Here is a 22,126-nt window from a genome sequence, read left to right as displayed (position 1 = left end):
AGTATTCCGGTTCAAAAGGGGGGGAGGCATAGGTGATCTGGGTCATAGATGATCTAGGTGTTGTAGATCAGCTATTGTTTTTTTTTAAAAAGGAAATAAATGATTTTGTGCTACAAGATTCCGAGCCACATGAAATAGAATATCAACACGATTATTTAGTACTAATACAGTAAACTGCAGGTATGCAAACAGTTACCGGAACCTCTGTTGATAACGCATATGTTGAGCTTTTTGCAGATGGTACCAGGGTGAGGATTGACGACTCCACATCGGATATGCAGTGGTCACACAACAAGATGTCCTAGAAGCAGAAGCTCTGCATCCGCATGTCTCAGCACAAGAAGTGGAACTGAAGGCCCTCACTGAGGCGAGTAGAGTGGCGAGAGGTAAGACGACAACCCTTTACACTGACTCCTGGTATGCATTTGGTCATGATTACGGCCCAATATGGAAGGCCAGACAGTTTTTACCTTAGCAGGACAACCAATTGAGAATGGTGCAGCGGTGCAGAGTCTCATGGAGGCCCTACTTCTACCTGACAAAGTTGAGAGTTCGCACCGATTCCTACACTGGAGAAGCGAGAGACGACACCCTCGCCTACAGCACAGCAAAGGCAGCGGCCCTCAAGCCGTGGAAGAAAGAAGAACGATACTGACAGCATGAGTCAGTGGTAAAAACTTTGGACATTGACAAAATTTGGACTTTGATATGCTAAAGACTTTTACAGTTACAAGCCAGCAAGGAAGGAAAGAATAAATGGACTAATATGGGAGCAGCAGAAACAGGACAGCGTATGGTGAACAGTCAACAGCACTTGCCCACCACAGTTCCTGTATCCCATGATGGCCCAGCTGATGGACGGAAAGACCCACCTAGTAAAGCAGCAATGATGTCGACGCTTGAAAGAGGACGGGCGACTTCTGGGTTCTCTGTAGCTGCTGCATCATTTGTCCAGTTTAGCATGATCTATGCCATAGGTGTGTCAGGGCAGAAGTAAATTTGCCACATCACACTTGCCGGGACCACTCTACCCATTTCAGGGATTGCAAATTGACTACGTTCAGCTCCCACTTGTTGGGAAGTATGAATACGTGCTGGTTGTTGTTGATGTCTTTGCAGGTAGGAGGCCGACCCGGTTACCAAGACAAACAAGTAGGTAACCGCAAAGAAGCTCATGAACGAGGTAAACTGTGAATATGGGGTACCAGAAGTGATTCAGAGTCAGACAGAGGTATAAACTTCGCAGGTGAATGTAACATGTCATGTCTGCTCTGGGTGTATCCCAGGCCTTTTACATACTGTACCATCTTTAGAGTAGTGGAAAGGTGGAGAGACGTAGTGGCACGCTAAAAAGTAAGATACTTAAAATGACGCCACTCTGAAAAGACTGTCATCCAATAGCCTTATACAGTGTTAGATATGAACCCAGGGGGGGATCATGCATTATCTCCCTACGAGATTGTTTGGGCTAGCCCCAAGGCTAGGTTGCCACTATCCTCAGCAGTTACAATTGCAGTCTGATGTGTTGACTAAGTATGTGATTTCCATTGTAAAAGCACTAACCAAAGCCTATGCACAGGTGTTCTCTTTCAGACTCAAAGGCAGACACTGGGACACATATCTTGCAGCCTGGGGATTGGGTGTGCGTCAAGAAGTTCCTCAGGAAGCACCCTCTTAAGCCCCGATTTGATGGCCCCTACCAGGTGCTTCTGTCTACTGCCACAGCTGTGAAACTAGCCGAAAGACTTACATGGATCCACGCTTCATACTGTAAGAAAGCCTCAGATCCGGGAGACCAGTCTTAGTTGTGCCGAGGACGTTACTCTGGTTAGGGCTAGTGAGAGAGGAGGGTGGCAACTGTAATCCTTAGTCGGAAGAATATGAGGGTATGGTTACCTTCTGGTATAACTCGGTCAATGTTCAAGTAGCCGCATATTCCTTCGACTATTGTACTGTGGTCCCGTGTCTAGGCGCAAGATCTCACCGCAGGCCAGTTTCAGCCCAGTCCGGCTGGTTATATGACTTATATACCCGGGGAATACAATAGGTTTGCGCCACTGATAACGTCTGGGGAGAAGACTGCCGTTATTGGGGATTAGTGGGATGGAACACAGGAACAGACTAGTCCTATAAACCGCGAAGTGCCTTAAATAAGAAAGATAAGAGCGGGAAATCCCTAATTAGTCGTATAACCCTCCTTGAGAATAATAAGGACAGCAGGTATTGGAAGGCTGAACTTAGTATGTTGCTTGGTTTTAATGCGGTTTTTACACTAACCATGGGAGATCCAAGACGGGGGGGGGGGACTTACAGTCTGGGGACATACCGGGGGACGGGAGGACAGATCCCTTAGGGAAGTTCAAAATAAGGGGTATGGTAGATGCACCCGAATGGAAGCCTTCACTTAGTCCCGTGCCCATAATTAACCCCCTCCGCCGTAAGATAAAGACCTTGACGAACATGATGATCATAGCCGACCCTACCTTTGTGGACACCTTGACAGTAGCGACTGGCTACTCTGTCCAGAATCTCTGGTTGGAGTTGATGAGGTACAATGCTAACAGGAGCAACAAGTCTAACTGTTGCGTGTGCGGTAGTGCCCGACTTACACTCGGGGATGGTCCCCCTAAATCTCCCGGTAGATGCTGAAGAGTGGTTTCTTAGTCTCTTCACGAACATTTCCACTAATTACACTGCTTGTGAGAAGTGGAAAAAGGAATACTCTATAACTACTTAAGTGTTTTGCACCGGAGAGAGTATTACTGACTACCCTGGAAACTACACCTGCCATGCAAACGGGCAGGGTGGAGGGAGATTTTTGGGGAACTCACTAACAGATATTGCTCCTCCTACGGTACGATAGGAGGGGAATAGATGCAGAATCAGGTCCAGTCCTTAGGAGACGTTTACTGGCTTTGTGGAGACATGAGGTAGAGGACCCGCCTGGAGGGTAATTGGACAGGGGAGTGTGCCTTAGTAAAGCCCTTATGCTCCTCCACATCCTGTCAGACAGCATTGAGGATAATGAGGTTACCCCCAATAGTTAATTTATCTCGATCCAACTCAGTCTGTGTTTTGTGGTTATCCTGTCATGTTGGTCTATCTTTGTTTTCCGCATAGGTACGGAGGTTCCTTCCAGTCTTGTCACTAGGTAGTGTAGGGTCAGTGTCGGCGGCCTGGACGTGCCCACCATCTGGGCTATCTCCAGGAGGGACATTGGTGTGGGTGAAGATTACGGAGTCCCAGGCCGTGCGTACCTGTGCACACTACTAGTATTGTAACATTATACTAGTGCGAGAAGAGAGACTCCTGGTGGTAGTTTTGATCTACACGTGTACATTGACGTCATAGGATAGCCAAGGGAGGTACCTGACGAGTTTTAAAAATTAGAGACCAAGTTAAAACTAGATTAGAGTCCATTTTTCTGATCATTATGGTAAAATAAATGTTGACTGGATTAATTATGTTTATTATAATTAGCAGTGGTTTATAAATTATACTACAGACGCCTTGGTACCTGACGAGTTTTAAAAATTAGAGACCAAGTTAAAACTAGATTTGAGTCCATTTTTCTGATCATTATGGTAAAATAAATGTTGACTGGATTAATTATGTTTATTATAATAAGCAGTGGTTTATAAATTATACTAGAGACGCCTTATAGGGACTAGTCGACCAATAGGACCTACCTCGACTATGACTTTTCAAAATAGAATGGCCTTAGATATGATTTTAGCTAAAAAGGGGAGTGTCTGTAAGATGATAGGGCAGACTTGTTGTACCTACATCCCAGACGACACGTGACCCGCGGGTAAAGACGCAGTTGCCATTAAAGAAGCTGACCGCACTAACTAAAAAGAGCTAACCTTTGGGACCAGTACTCGCCACGGATGAGCGGGTGGTAAAGGATCCTGGCACAGACGGGCGTCGCTGTTGTATGTGAACTGATTATCTTTTTCGTTCCAGTCTGCTGTGTTATCCCCTGTGTCAGAGAGACCTGTGAAACTGATGCTGGAAAAGCCGCTCCCACAATGAGTTCGCTGGATGCATCCCCAGAAGGAGTGGACAAGTCCTACACCCCCTTGAAGACCCTAAATCGAACCTTCAACTCGCTCCGATTATAGGCTCACGCGCAGAGAACTGTGAAAATTAGATGGAGAGTTAGAGGATAGACATTTTAAGGTGGGATTGTGATAGACATGATGATTAGTCAGTGTAAAATGTCTATCGATTTGTACTAAACTAGATGTATTACGCAGCTGTAGTGACTAACTCTTTAAGAGGCTAACGACTGCATAATTTCATTATAGTAATTGCTGGACAATGGCATGGTGAAAAGATGTGTGTTTTGGGACTTCAGCCTAATGTGGAACTCTGCTGCATAAGGAAATAGTTAAATCACAGTGTTATATGTTATTGCTTGTGTTCATCTTGAGTGTTTTCCCAGTCCTTCCCCATCCTCCACACAGAATCTTCTTCAACAAAGAGATACTTACTTTCAGTTTCAGTTTTGGGCACATGTTTGTAAGACAAAGACTTGCTTATACATTGGACTTGAGAGAAAGTGGGCAGGAAGGAGGGGGGATTCTATATGATCCGACAAATGAGAATCCTATATGTTACTGATGTAATCTGTTGCACGCCCATTAAAGGGCAGGTGTTATGCTTTACAATAAAAGGAGCTGTCTGGGTGTTTCTGCCCAGAGAGCCATTTTGGATATGAGACTGATAACTTGTGTCTGATCTGGTCGATGATGTGTGCACACTATACAATTTGGAAGCTACAGAATACCTCGAAACCTGCTGGAGGAAAATATGATCCAGTTCAGTTTCAGGATGGACACCTGGTGTTACCTGAGAATGTGAAGGCGCCCCAACATTTTTGGGGTTCGCAAATTATTATCGAAAGTTTATCAAAGGATTTTCGGTTTTGGTTAAACCATTGACAGATATGACAAGGAAGGGCGTTTTTTCTTCTAAATGGTCTTCAGGAGCGTTACAATCCTTTCAGGCATTGAAGAAGTGTTTTGCAACAGCTTCGGTTTTGGTACAGCCAGACTCGTCCAGACCGTTTGTAGTGGATGCCTCGCAAGTGGTTGTAGGTACGGTGCTATCCCAAGGTACTAATACAGTGCAAGATCTTCAACCTTGCGCTTTTTTTCACGAAAGTTTTCTTCAGCCAAGCGCAATTATGACATTGGTGACAAAGAACTGTTGGCGATTAAGTGGGCGTTTGAGGAATGGCAACACTTGTTGGAAGGTGACTGTTTTTATGGTTCACAAAAACCTAAATCCACCTGGAGTCAGCCAAGATACTTAACCCAAAACAGGCACGGTGGTCATTGGTTTTTTTTTTATGCTTCGACTTTCTGATTACATATCATCCGGGCAGTAAAAACGTTAAAGCTGATGCTCTTTCTAGGAGTTTCATTGCCGTAATTTCAGATGAACCTCCCCGCACCCATTCTTTCAGAGGGGGTAGTGGAATCCGCGGTTTCCCTGCAGTTGGAGGAGCAGGTCCAAAATGCACAGGACTTGTCACCGGCAGGGTTGCCATTAGGAAAGCGGTTTGTTCCTGTTCATTTGAGGCTGCAAGTACTATCTTAAGTACACAATTCCGTGTTGGCTGGGTATCCAGGAATCAATAATACCCGGAAGTTACTCATGAAAAGGTTTTAGTGGCTATCTTTGCAACGTGATGTTTTCAGTTTTACGTCATCCTGTGAGGTTTGTGCCAAGACTTTGTGCCAAGTTGCCTCATAATTCTCCGGCAGGAAGGTTGATGCCTTTGCAGATACCCAGTAAACCTTGGACTCACTTGTCGATGGATTTCATTGTGGACTTGCCTCTTTCTGAAGGTAATATGGTCATCTGGGTGATGGTAGATCAGTTTAGCAAGACGTGCCATTTTGTGGCGCTTCCTGGTCTTCCCAATGCCAAAACGTTGTCCAAATTGTGCGTCACTCATATTGTGAGATTACACGGTTTACCAGCTAATATGGTCTCTGATCGAGGGGGTCCAGTTTGTGTTCAAATTCTGGCATTTGTTTGCTCTCGGTTGGGTATTGAGCTCTCGTTTTCTTTGGCCTATCATCCGCAGACTAATGGACAAACTGAGAGATGTAACCAAAGTCTGGAATAATGTGTTGAGGCTTTACTACCAGCTTAGTGCAGTGTTTTATTTTGTTTTGTCCTTTACTTTGTTGGCCAAGTAGGGCTACTTAGGTCCCAGGAATGAGTGCAGGCCCGCAGCTATCGAAGCAATCAGTCTGCCATGTTAGGCAGCGCCCTTTCTCTCTCGTCGGTACGTATTTAGGGAAAGACTTCCCGTTTATTATTTCATGATTTGTTTTGGCTGCTGCACAGTGAGCAATTATTGTGCATGTCTGCAGGTGCAGATCCAGCACGTCATTTGCAGACTTAACACCATCATCTTCTATGTCTCTATATAGAGGTCAGACTAGATGGACCATGTGCTCTCCTCCAGCCAGCATCTTCTATGTCTCTATATAGATATCAGACTAGATGGACCATGTGCTCGCCTCCTGCCATCATCTTCCATGTCTTTATATAGAGGGCAGACTAGATGGACCATGTGCTCTCCCCCTGCCATCATCTTCTATGTCACCAAATAGAGGTCAGACTAGATGGACCATGTGCTCTCCTCCTGTTATAATCTTCTATGTCACTATATAGAGGGCAGACTAGATGGACCATGTGCTCTGCCCCTGCCATCATCTACTATGTCTCTATATAGATATCAGACTAGATGGACCTTGTGCTCGCCTCCAGCCAGCATCTTCTATGTCACTATATAGAGGGCAGACTAGATGGATCTTGTGCTCGCCTCCAGCCAGCATCTTCTATGTCTCTATATAGAGGTCAGACTAGATGTATCATGTGCTCTCCTCCAGCCAGCATCTTCTATGTCACTATATAGAGGGCAGACTAGATGGACCATGTGCTCTCCTCCTGCCATCATCTTCCATGTCTTTATATAGAGGGCAGACTAGATGGACCTTGTGCTCGCCTCCAGCCAGCATCTTCTATGTCACTATATAGAGGGCAGACTAGATGGATCTTGTGCTCGCCTCCAGCCAGCATCTTCTATGTCTCTATATAGATCAGACTAGATGGACCATGTGCTCTCCTCCTGCCATCATCAACTATGTCACTATATAGAGGTCAGACTAGATGGACCATGTGCTCTCCTCCTGCCATCATCTTCCATGTCTTTATATAGAGGGCAGACTAGATGGACCATGTGCTCTCCTCCTGCCATCATCTACTATGTCTCTATATGGATGGCAGATATCCTCTCCTCCCGGCCACACTCTAACCATGGGCCTGCTTGTTCTCAGCCCTTTCTTTCTCGTAACTATAGACCTACTTTCCGTTCACATTGATCCTACATTATTACTATTCATGGCTGATTTTTACATTTTCTGCTATTCAGTTGGAAGGTTGGGAAGCTCTTATACAAGATGCTGGACTCTTCCCATTACAGATTGCCTGACTAGTAAATAATATAAGAAAGAGAGAAAATGAGAAAAGTTCACCTCTCCAGTCAGCAGGTAGATGATCTCCCAGGTGACGTCTAATATCCTTCCACTCATCTCCGCCCCATCCATTCTTCAGGGGTCATTCAGAAGATAGACGATGGAAGATGTACCCCTGCAGACGCCCCTATGAGAGAAGGAGAAGATGATTAGTGACATCCAGAAACTCAGTGATTGAGAGAAGCCACTCCTCAGAGCCGTCATCATGTTAGGGGACTCAACACTTACATGTATGGTGCATCCACAGGAAATTACATAAATTTGGGATAAATGTGGCACCATTGCTGAAATGCATACCTATGAGAAATATGGGACACCCAGCTTGGTGAGGTGAAGGAGAATGCAAGGAGTAGTGCCCAGAGACCTGTGGGTCTCTCTAGTAATCAGCTGTTAAGTACAGACGGCATCATATAAGCACTGCCATCTCTTCATTCACCCTGTACTGGCAGCCACCTCACCAGGCAGGTGGAGGACCCCCACTCTCCACATAGATGGACCCCCAAAGCTGGGACTGACATCTATCAGACATTCATGGCATATCCTCTCGATGAGACCCTAACTTGGTGCATTACATGAACCATTTCTCAGTCAATAAAGGCCTGACACATGCCTGATACTGGGGAGGCTTTTGGGGGTACACTCGCTGTCATCTCAGAAGATGCTTTAGTTAAGTGTGATTGGTGTAGGCGCAGCTGGCCGAAATATAAAGTTCAGTACAATACAGTAAGCTCAGCTTCTCAGCGTAGCACGGCTTCCTTGGTTATAGCTGGAGATACACGATAACAGGTAACAGATAATGCGTGTAAAATAATTATAGTGCATAAAGAGTAGGTAAAAGAGCAAAAAGAGATAGAAAACGGGGAAAAATACGCCAGTAATACAATAAAGCTATTCTAGGACACAGAAATACAATAACTAGTATAAAATAATGTAAGAATAAATCCCTATAAAAAACAACAATTATTGAAACCCTGATCCCCCTTCCAAAGTACTATTAACCCATTTAGGACCAAGCACAGTAAATTTTACGGCGCCTTGTCCCGGGCTTAAAGTCCAGCCATATGTAAAATTAGGACAGGGATTTAAGCCACCTGTTCTGCAATCAGAGACAGGACTGGGTTGTGAGCGGTTAGTGACAGCTGATAACCCAGAGGAGAAGGCAGGAGGGGTTTTTAACCCTTTTTGTCTTCTCCTTCCTGAAGTACACAGCGCTCAATGAGAGTTTTGTACTGAAAAGTGAAAAAAGAAGTGTAACTTCCATTACAGGAGCACGGGGATCATGTGACCGCCGGGATTCACTGCTATAGCAGAGCTGCGGGGTCCCAGAAGACCCTGATCACCTCTGCCAGTGACTAATGTCCCTACAGCGGATGTTTTTCCCTGTAACTGGGGGCTCCTATGGATGTGACTCCTATGGATACCACAGCTACAGTGAAAAAATGTCAAATAAAATACACGTGAATGTCCCCCAGGAGGTTTTATATGACGTCATGGGGGACATAGATGGTAAAAAACATATTTACATACAGCAATATATACATAAGAAAGAAAATAACCCAAAGCCGACGCCGTATGCGCCCTGTAAACCAAAACCATACATATTATATATCAAAACGATCTAAAAAAATGAGGAACCCGTTCCCATACTTTTCAGCGTAAATTTTGGTATAAATGGTAAAATAAACGAGTTAGAACTTTCCAAATACAGCGAGAAGAAAAAAAAAATGCCTTTAGGAAGGTAAATTACTACACATTTTGGGCTACAGAATCCAGTGGGTGGAATCAATCAGTGATTGGCAACTATTATTGAATACATGCTCATACCAAAGCTAGTATGTGTGAAATGATCCAAAATATCTTATCAATTTTGTTAAAAAATTGTATTTACAGCACCAGAAAAAACGAAATTTGTTGGCAAAGATCACTGGATCACTGCTACGGGTTCACTTACCTTTTCTCCCTGCACAGGGAATGATTACAATAAAGTACAAGGCCAGCAGCAATGCCCGTTATTAGTTACATTGTAAGTCTAAATCCATTATAGACAATCAGACCGCATGTAATCAGTAATCAAAGCAGAAATCAAGGAAATTTCAATGGGTTCACCTTGTAGCTAGTACCTACCTGAGTGCTCCTAGGAAGGACTACATGGCATCACACAGTCGGGTCTACTACATAACCCATCCGGACCACATGGCATCACACAGACGGTTCTACTACATAACCCATCCGGACCACATGGCATCACACAGACGGTTCTACTACATAACCCATCAGGACTACATGGCATCACACAAACGGATCTACTACATAACCATCCGGACTACATGGCATCAGACAGAGGGTTCTACTACATAACCCATCCAGACTACATGGCATCACACAGACGGTTCTACTACATAACCATCCGGACTACATGGCATCACACAGAGGGTTCTACTACATAACCCATCCGGACTACATGGCATCCCACAGACTGTTCTACTACATAACCATCCAGACTACATGGCATCACACAGACGGTTCTACCATATAACCATCCAAACTACATGGCATCACACAGACTGTTCTACTACATAACCATCCGGACTACATGGCATCACACAGACGGTTCTACTACATAACCATCCAGACTACATGCCATCACACAGACGGTTCTACTACATAACCATCCAGACTACATGGCATCACACAGACTGTTCTACTACATAACCCCCCCGGACTACATGGTATCACACAGACGGTTCTACTATATAACCATCTAAACTACATGGCATCACACAGACTGTTCTACTACATAACCCTCCCGGACTACATGGTATCACACAGACGGTTCTACTATATAACCATCCAGACTACATGGCATCACACAGACGGTTCTACTACATAACCATCCAGACTACATGGCATCCCACAGACTGTTCTACTACATAACCCATCCGGACTACATGGCATCACACAGACGGTTCTACTACATAACCATCCGGACTACATGGCATCACACAGCCGGTCCTACTACATAACCCCCCCGGACTACAGGGTATCACACAGACTGTTCTACTACATAACCCCCCCCCCCGGGCTACATGGCATCAGACAGACGGTTCTACTACATAACACATCCGGACTACATGGCATCAGACAGACGGTTCTACTACATAACCATCCAGACTACATGGCATCACACAGACGGTTCTACTATATAACCATCCAAACTACATGGCATCACACAGACTGTTCTACTACATAACCCCCCCGGACTACATGGTATCACACAGACGGTGTGATAGACATGATGATTAGTCAGTGTAAAATGTCTAAACCAAATGTATTATGCTATTGTAATGACTTCAGCCTAATGTGGAACTCTACTGCATAAGGAAAGAGTTAAATCACAGTGTTATATGTTATTGCTTGTGTTCATCTTGGATGTTTCCCCAGCCCTGCCCCCACACAGAAACTTCTTAAATAACACAGAGACCTCTCAAACAATGACTTTGTCACGAACACAGAAATTCCTTCAGCTAGGACAAAGTCCAAGCTACATGAAGACTTGAGGAAGGGTGGGCAGAGAGGCGGGAGATTCTATATGATCCGACAAATGAGAATCTTATATGTTACTGATGTAATCTGTTGTACGCCCATTAAAGGGCGGTTATCATGTGTTATAATAAAAGCCTGAGACTCTACACATTTAGGTAGAGACTCTCCCAGTTTTAGACCAGCACGTGTGTCTGATCTGGTCGATGATGTGTGCACACTATACAATTTGGAAGCTACATAATACCCCGAAGCCTGCTGGAGGAAAATATGATCCAGCACAACGGTTCTATACATAACACCCCGCCTGGACTACAGGGCATCACACAGACGGTTCTACTACATAACCCATCCGGACTACATGGCATCACACAGACTGTTCTACTACATAACCCATCCGGACTACATGGCATCACACAGACGGTTCTACTACATAACCCAACCGGACTACATGGCATCACACAGACCGTTCTACTATATAACCGTCCGGACTACAGGGCATCAGACAGACGGTTCTACTACATAACCCATCCAGACCACATGGCATCACACAGACGGTTCTACTACATAACCCATCCAGACTACATGGCATCACACAGACGGTTCTACTACATAACCATCCAGTCTACATGGCATTACACAGACTGTTCTACTACATAACCCATCCAGACTACATGGCATCACACAGACACATCTACTACATAACCCCCCCGGACTACATGGCATCACACAGACGGTTCTACTACATAACCCATCCGGACTACATGGCATCACACAGACGGTTCTACTACATAACACATCCGGACTACATGGCATCACACAGACGGTTCTACTACATAATCCCCCCGGACTACATGGCATCACACAGACGGTTCTACTACATAACCCCCCAGACTACATGGCATCACACAGACGGTTCTACTACATAACCCCCCCGGACTACATGGCATCACACAGAGGGTTCTACTACATAACCCATCCGGACTACATGGCATCACACAGACGGTTCTACTACATAACCCATCCGGACTACATGGCATCACACAGACGGTTCTACTACATAACCCATCCGGACTACATGGCATCACACAGACGGTTCTACTACATAACACATCCGGACTACATGGCATCACACAGACGGTTCTACTACATAACACATCCGGACTACATGGCATCACACAGACGGTTCTACTACATAACCCCCCCGGACTACATGGCATCACACATACGGTTCTACTACATAACCCATCCAGACTACATGGTATCACACAGACTGTTTTACTACATAACCATCCGGACTACATGGCATCACACAGACGGTTCTACTACATAACCCCCCACACTACATGGCATCACACAGAGGGTTCTACTACATAACCATCCAGACTACATGGCATCACACAGACGGTTCTACTACATAACCCCCCCGGACTACATGGCATCACACAGACGGTTCTACTACATAACCATCCGGACTACATGGCATCACACAGACGGTTCTACTACATAACCCCCCAGACTACATGGCATCACACAGACGGTTCTACTACATAACCCCCCCGGACTACATGGCATCACACAGAGGGTTCTACTACATAACCCATCCGGACTACATGGCATCACACAGACGGTTCTACTATAAAACCATCCAAACTACATGGCATCACACAGACTGTTCTACTACATAACCCCGCCGAACTACATGGCATCACACAGACGGTTCTACTACATAACCCATCCGGACTACATGGCATCACACAGACGGTTCTACTACATAACACATCCGGACTACATGGCATCACACAGACGGTTCTACTACATAACCCATCCGGACTACATGGCATCACACAGACGGTTCTACTACATAACCCATCCGGACTACATGGCATCACACAGACGGTTCTACTATAAAACCATCCAAACTACATGGCATCACACAGACTGTTCTACTACATAACCCCCCCGAACTACATGGCATCACACAGACGGTTCTACTACATAACCCATCCGGACTACATGGCATCACACAGACGGTTCTACTACATAACACATCCGGACTACATGGCATCACACAGACGGTTCTACTACATAACCCCCCCGGACTACATGGCATCACACATACGGTTCTACTACATAACCCATCCAGACTACATGGTATCACACAGACTGTTTTACTACATAACCATCCGGACTACATGGCATCACACAGACGGTTCTACTACATAACCCCCCACACTACATGGCATCACACAGAGGGTTCTACTACATAACCATCCAGACTACATGGCATCACACAGACGGTTCTACTACATAACCCCCCCGGACTACATGGCATCACACAGACGGTTCTACTACATAACCATCCGGACTACATGGCATCACACAGACGGTTCTACTACATAACCCCCCAGACTACATGGCATCACACAGACGGTTCTACTACATAACCCCCCCGGACTACATGGCATCACACAGAGGGTTCTACTACATAACCCATCCGGACTACATGGCATCACACAGACGGTTCTACTACATAACCCATCCGGACTACATGGCATCACACAGACGGTTCTACTACATAACCCATCCGGACTACATGGCATCACACAGACGGTTCTACTACATAACACATCCGGACTACATGGCATCACACAGACGGTTCTACTACATAACACATCCGGACTACATGGCATCACACAGACGGTTCTACTACATAACCCCCCCGGACTACATGGCATCACACATACGGTTCTACTACATAACCCATCCAGACTACATGGTATCACACAGACTGTTTTACTACATAACCATCCGGACTACATGGCATCACACAGACGGTTCTACTACATAACCCCCCACACTACATGGCATCACACAGAGGGTTCTACTACATAACCATCCAGACTACATGGCATCACACAGACGGTTCTACTACATAACCCCCCCGGACTACATGGCATCACACAGACGGTTCTACTACATAACCATCCGGACTACATGGCATCACACAGACGGTTCTACTACATAACCCCCCAGACTACATGGCATCACACAGACGGTTCTACTACATAACCCCCCCGGACTACATGGCATCACACAGAGGGTTCTACTACATAACCCATCCGGACTACATGGCATCACACAGACGGTTCTACTACATAACCCATCCGGACTACATGGCATCACACAGACGGTTCTACTACATAACCCATCCGGACTACATGGCATCACACAGACGGTTCTACTACATAACCATCCGGACTACATGGCATTACACAGACGGTTCTACTACATAACCCATCCGGACTAGATGGCATCACACAGACTGTTCTACTACATAACCCATCCGGACTACATGGCATCAAACAGACTGTTCTACTAAATAACCATCCGGACTACATGGCATCACACAGACAGTTCTACTACATAACCATCCGGACTACATGGCATCATGCAGACGGTTCTACTACCGTGTTTCCCCGATAATAAGACAGTATCTTATATTAATTTTTGTTCAAAAAGGTTTAACTTTTTTACATGTATAGCTGCCTGGATACTATTTAAATTGACTTTTTAAATTAACTGTTAGCAGGGCTTAATTTTGGAGTAGGGCTTATATTTCAAGCATCCTCAAAAAGCCTGAAAAATCATTTTGCATCCTCAAAAATACTGGAAAATCATGCTGTCTTATTTTCAGGGAAACAGGGTACATAACCCATCCGGACTACATGGCATCACACAGACGGTTCTACTACATAACCCATCCGGACTACATGGCATCACACAGACGGTTCTACTACATAACCCATCCAGACTACATGGCATCACACAGACACATCTACTACATAACCCCCCCGGACTACATGGCATCACACAGACGGTTCTACTACATAACCATCCAGACTACATGGCATCACACAGAGGGTTCCACTACATAACCCATCCGGACTACATGGCATCACACAGACGGTTCTACTACATAACCATCCAGACTACATGGCATCACACAAACGGTTCTACTACATTACCATCCAGACTACATGGCATCACACAGACTGTTCTACTACATAACCATCCAGACTACATGGCATCACACAGAGGGTTCTACTACATAACCATCCAGACTACATGGCATAACACAGACTGTTCTACTACATAACCATCCGGACTACATGGCATCACACAGACGGTTCTACTACATAACCCCCCCGGACTACATGGCATCACACAGACGGTTCTACTACATAACCCATCCAGACTACATGGCATCAGACGGTTCTACTACATAACCATCCGGACTACATGGCATCACACAGACGGTTCTACTACATAACCATCTAGACTACATGGCATCACACAGACGGTTCTACTACATAACCCATCCGGACTACATGGCATCCCACAGACCGTTCTACTACATAACCCTCCCGGACTACATGGCATCACACAGAGGGTTCTACTACATAACCCCCCAGACTACATGGCATCACACAGACGGTTCTACTACATAACCCCCCCGGACTACATGGCATCACACAGACGGTTCTACTACATGACCCCCCAGACTACATGGCATCACACAGATGGTTCTACTACATAACCCCCCAGACTACATGGCATCACACAGATGGTTCTACTACATAACCCCCCAGACTACATGGCATCACACAGATGGTTCTACTACATAACCCATCCGGACTACATGGCATCACACAGACGGTTCTACTACATAACCATCCGGACTACATGGCATCACACAGACGGTTCTACTACATAACCATCCGGACTATATGGCATCACACAGACGGTTCTACTACATAACCCCCCAGACTACATGGCATCACACAGAGGGTTCTACTACATAACCATCCGGACTACATGGCATCACACAGAGGGTTCTACTACATAACCCATCGGGACTACATGGCATCACACAGACGGTTCTACTACATAACCATCCGGACTATATGGCATCCCACAGACGGTTCTACTACATAACCATCCGGACTATATGGCATCACACAGACGGTTCTACTACATAACCCCCCAGACTACATGGCATCACACAGACGGTTCTACTACATAATCCATCCGGACTACATGGCATCACACAGACGGTTCTACTACATAACCCCCCAGAACTACATGGCATCACACAGACGGTTCTACTACATAACCCCCCAGACTACATGGCATCACACAGAGGGTTCTACTACATAACCATCCGGACTACATGGCATCACACAGAGGGTTCTACTACATAACCATCCGGACTATATGGCATCACACAGACGGTTCTACTACATAACCCCCCAGACTACATGGCATCACACAGACGGTTCTACTACATAATCCATCCGGACTACATGGCATCACACAGACGGTTCTACTACATAACCCCCCAGAACTACATGGCATCACACAGACAGTTCTACTACATAACCCCCCAGACTACATGGCATCACACAGACGGTTCTACTACATAACCCATCCGGACTACATGGCATCACACAGACGGTTCTACTACATAACCCATCCGGACTACATGGCATCACACAGACGGTTCTACTACATAACCCATCCGGACTACATGGCATCACACAGACGGTTCTACTACATAACCATCCAGACTACATGCCATCCCACAGACGGTTCTACTACATAACCCCCCCGGACTACATGCCATCCCACAGACGGTTCTACTACATAACCCCCCGGACTACATGCCATCCCACAGACGGTTCTACTACATAACCCATCCGGACTACATGGCATCACACAGACGGTTCTACTACATAACCCCCCGGACTACATGCCATCCCACAGACGGTTCTACTACATAACCCATCCGGACTACATGGCATCACACAGACGGTTCTACTACATAATCCCCCCGGACTACATGCCATCCCACAGACGGTTCTACTACATAACCCATCCGGACTACATGGCATCACACAGACGGTTCTACTACATAATCCCCCCGGACTACATGCCATCCCACAGACGGTTCTACTACATAACCCATCCAGACTACATGCCATCCCACAGACACATCTACTACATAACCCCCCCGGACTACATGGCATCACACAGACGGTTCTACTACATAACCCATCCAGACTACATGGCATCCCACAGACGGTTCTACTACATAACCCATCCAGACTACATGGCATCCCACAGACGGTTCTACTACATAACCCATCCAGACTACATGGCATCCCACAGACGGTTCTACTACATAACCCATCCGGACTACATGGCATCACACAGACGGTTCTACTACATAACCATCCAGACTACATGGCATCACACAGACGGTTCTACTACATAACCCATCCGGACTACATGGCATCACACAGACGGTTCTACTACATAACCCATCCGGACTACATGGCATCACACAGACGGTTCTACTACATAACCATCCGGACTACATGGCATCACACAGACGGTTCTACTACATAACCATCCGGACTACATGGCATCACGCAGACGGTTCTACTACATAACCATCCAGACTACATGGCATCACACAGACGGTTCTACTACATAACCCCCCAGACTACATGGCATCACACAGACGGTTCTACTACATAACCCCCCCGGACTACATGGCATCACACAGAAGGTTCTACTACATAACCATCCGGACTACATGGCATCACACAGACGGTTCTACTACATAACATCACACAGACGGTTCTACTACATAACCCCCCCGGACTACATGGCATCACACAGACGGTTCTACTACATAACCCATCCGGACTACATGGCATCACACAGACGGTTCTACTACATAACCATCCAGACTACATGCCATCCCACAGACGGTTCTACTACATAACCCCCCCGGACTACATGCCATCCCACAGACGGTTCTACTACATAACCCCCCGGACTACATGCCATCCCACAGACGGTTCTACTACATAACCCATCCGGACTACATGGCATCACACAGACGGTTCTACTACATAATCCCCCCGGACTACATGCCATCCCACAGACGGTTCTACTACATAACCCATCCAGACTACATGCCATCCCACAGACACATCTACTACATAACCCCCCCGGACTACATGGCATCACACAGACGGTTCTACTACATAACCCATCCAGACTACATGGCATCCCACAGACGGTTCTACTACATAACCCATCCAGACTACATGGCATCCCACAGACGGTTCTACTACATAACCCATCCAGACTACATGGCATCCCACAGACGGTTCTACTACATAACCCATCCAGACTACATGGCATCACACAGACGGTTCTACTACATAACCCATCCGGACTACATGGCATCACACAGACGGTTCTACTACATAACCATCCGGACTACATGGCATCACACAGACGGTTCTACTACATAACCATCCAGACTACATGGCATCACACAGACGGTTCTACTACATAACCCATCCGGACTACATGGCATCACACAGACGGTTCTACTACATAACCATCCAGACTACATGGCATCACACAGACGGTTCTACTACATAACCCATCCGGACTACATGGCATCACACAGACGGTTCTACTACATAACCATCCGGACTACATGGCATCACACAGACGGTTCTACTACATAACCCATCCGGACTACATGGCATCACACAGAGGGTTCTACTACATAACCCATCCGGACTACATGGCATCACACAGAGGGTTCTACTACATAACCCATCCGGACTACATGGCATCACACAGAGGGTTCTACTACATAACCCATCCAGACTACATGGCATCACACAGACGGTTCTACTACATAACCCATCCAGACTACATGGCATCACACAGCCGGTTCTACTACATAACACATCCGGACTACATGGCATCACACAGACGGTTCTACTACATAACCCCCCAGACTACATGGCATCACACAGACGGTTCTACTACATAACCCCCCAGACTACATGGCATCACACAGACGGTTCTACTACATAACCCCCCAGACTACATGGCATCACACAGACGGTTCTACTACATAACCCCCCAGACTACATGGCATCACACAGACGGTTCTACTACATAACCCCCCCGGACTACATGGCATCACACAGAAGGTTCTACTACATAACCATCCGGACTACATGGCATCACACAGAGGGTTCTACTACATAACCCATCGGGACTACATGGCATCACACAGACGGTTCTACTACATAACACATCCGGACTACATGGCATCCCACAGACGGTTCTACTACATAACCATCCGGACTACATGGCATCACACAGAGGGTTCTACTACATAACCCATCGGGACTACATGGCATCACACAGACGGTTCTACTACTTTACCCATCCGGACTACATGGCATTACACAGACTGTTCTACTACATAACCCCCCAGACTACATGGCATCACACAGACGGTTCTACTACATAACCATCCGGACTACATGGCATCCCACAGACTGTTCTACTACATAACCATCCGGACTACATGGCATCACACAGACGGTTCTACTACATAACCCATCCGGACTACATGGCATCACACAGACGGTTCTACTACATAACCATCCGGACTACATGGCATCACACAGACTGTTCTACTACATAACCCATCCAGACTACATGGCATCACACAGACGGTTCTACTACATAACCGTCCGGACTACATGGCATCACACAGACGGTTCTACTACATAACACATCCGGACTACATGGCATCCCACAGACGGTTCTACTACATAACCATCCGGACTACATGGCATCACACAGAGGGTTCTACTACATAACCCATCGGGACTACATGGCATCACACAGACGGTTCTACTACTTTACCCATCCGGACTACATGGCATTACACAGACTGTTCTACTACATAACCCCCCAGACTACATGGCATCACACAGACGGTTCTACTACATAACCATCCGGACTACATGGCATCCCACAGACTGTTCTACTACATAACCATCCGGACTACATGGCATCACACAGACGGTTCTACTACATAACCCATCCGGACTACATGGCATCACACAGACGGTTCTACTACATAACCATCCGGACTACATGGCATCACACAGACTGTTCTACTACATAACCCATCCAGACTACATGGCATCACACAGACGGTTCTACTACATAACCGTCCGGACTACAGGGCATCACACAGACGGTTCTACTACATAACCATCCAGACTACATGGCATCACACAGAGGGTTTTACTACATAACCATCCGGACTACATGGCATCACACAGACGGTTCTACTACATAACCCATCCAGACTACATGGCATCACACAGACGGTTCTACTACATAACCCCCCCGGACTACATGGCATCACACAGACGATTCTACTACATAACCCCCCAGACTACATGGCATCACACAGACGGTTCTACTACATAACCATCCGGACTACATGGCATCACACAGACGGTTCTACTACATAACCATCCGGACTACATGGCATCACACAGAGGGTTTTACTACATAACTTCCCAGACTACATGGCATCACACAGACGGTTCTACTACATAACCCATCCAGACTACATGGCATCACACAGATGGTTCTACTACATAACCCCCCAGACTACATGGCATCGCACTCATTACATTTGACTCCACTGGGTCGGATGGCCACTTACCCACCGCAGTCACCTACCTGCTTTCAGGCTCTCCAGCAGCCGTACACTGAGCAGAGCATAGCTGGTCATGTGACTCTCCTGACTCCGCCCATGCACGTGACTGATCACATGACAGTGACATCATCCAGGTCCTTTCTCAGTCAGAGAAACATAATAATAACTATGTAACCCTGGTTGGGGGAGGGGAGGAGTATCTGGTGCCAACCTGTATGGGACAGGGGGATCGGGTACCTTCGCTTACTGGCAGACTGGGCGTAATACTGAGTTTTTTTAATCAGTGCCTCCACCCAGTATAGAGTCTTTAATGAGACAAGGTTCTCTTCCTGGGAATCCCCTGTACATACACATATGGATAACATACATGTGACATACTACTTGTCTGCGAACACGGAATTATACCAAGATGGCGGTAAAGGAATAACACTGTATAATATGGGGATCAGAGTTACAACAGATATATATATATATATATATAGTACATCAAATACTTTAGCAGCATCTAACCGCAGTCCCCATATATGTGGGTATGTGTATATACAAATGTACATGGCATCCCATGCGTGATACCTCAGACCTCAGAGCTGAAGAAGAGTCCCATTGCAGGGGGCCCCTCTGTGGTTGATGGTAGATACAGAAATCTGCAGGGTGTGAACAGCGATCTGATGGAGGTCCGGATAGGAAGGATGATAAGTAGTGCAGCAGCTCTTCTAGTCCAACCATTCCATACAGCAGTTAAATCCAGGAACAAGCCTGACCACACTATACTAGTCCCTAGCTTAGTCCATCCTATCCGTGTGACCAAACCACTAATCTGCCTGTGGGCCGTCGGTCACCTAACCTTCTACTAGTGCCTGAACTATGCACCAATCCCTATCTGTGTGACCGGACCACTAATCTCCCTGTGGGCCATCGGTCACCTAACCTTCCACTAGTGTCTGACTGCACTATGCTAGTCCCTAGCTTAGTCCATCCGTGTGACCAGACCACTAATCTCCCTCTGGGCGTCGGTCACCTAACCTTCCACTAGTGTCTGAACTATCCACCAATCCCTATCCGTGTGACTGGACCACTAATCTCCCTGTGGGCCGTCGGTCACCTAACCTTCCACTGGTGTCTGAACTATGCACCAATCCCTATCGGTGTGACCGGACCACTAATCTCCCTGTGGGCCGTTGGTCACCTAACCTTCCACTAGTGCCTGACCACACTATACTAGTCCCTAGCTTAGTCCATCCTATCCGTGTGACCGTACCACTAATCTCCCTGTGGGCCGTCGGTCACCTAACCTTCCACTAGTGCCTGACCACACTATACTAGTCCCTAGCTTAGTCCATCCTATCCGTGTGACTGGACCACTAATCTCCCTGTGGGCCGTTGGTCACCTAACCTTCCA

The 22,126-nt window shown here is 46.4% G+C and overlaps 1 protein-coding gene across 1 annotated transcript in view; it reads right to left on the bottom strand.

The window, feature by feature from the left end:
* The window catches only part of LOC136617347 (oocyte zinc finger protein XlCOF22-like), a 75,917-nt gene extending 55,110 nt beyond the window's left edge, over positions 1 to 20,807 (bottom strand). The window contains exons 1-2 of the mRNA XM_066594250.1: positions 20,751 to 20,807; positions 7,560 to 7,686 (exon numbers count right to left, since the gene is read on the bottom strand). Of these exons, the coding sequence (XP_066450347.1) occupies positions 7,560 to 7,631 (72 nt within the window). The 5' untranslated portion in view covers positions 7,632 to 7,686; positions 20,751 to 20,807. The remainder of the gene's footprint in view (positions 1 to 7,559; positions 7,687 to 20,750) is intronic.
* Positions 20,808 to 22,126: the final 1,319 nt, after the last annotated feature.

This window comes from Eleutherodactylus coqui, chromosome 1 (assembly GCF_035609145.1).
Source record: "Eleutherodactylus coqui strain aEleCoq1 chromosome 1, aEleCoq1.hap1, whole genome shotgun sequence".
Taxonomy (NCBI): Eukaryota; Metazoa; Chordata; class Amphibia; order Anura; family Eleutherodactylidae; genus Eleutherodactylus; species Eleutherodactylus coqui.
This window is presented reverse-complemented; position numbering and strand designations above follow the sequence as displayed.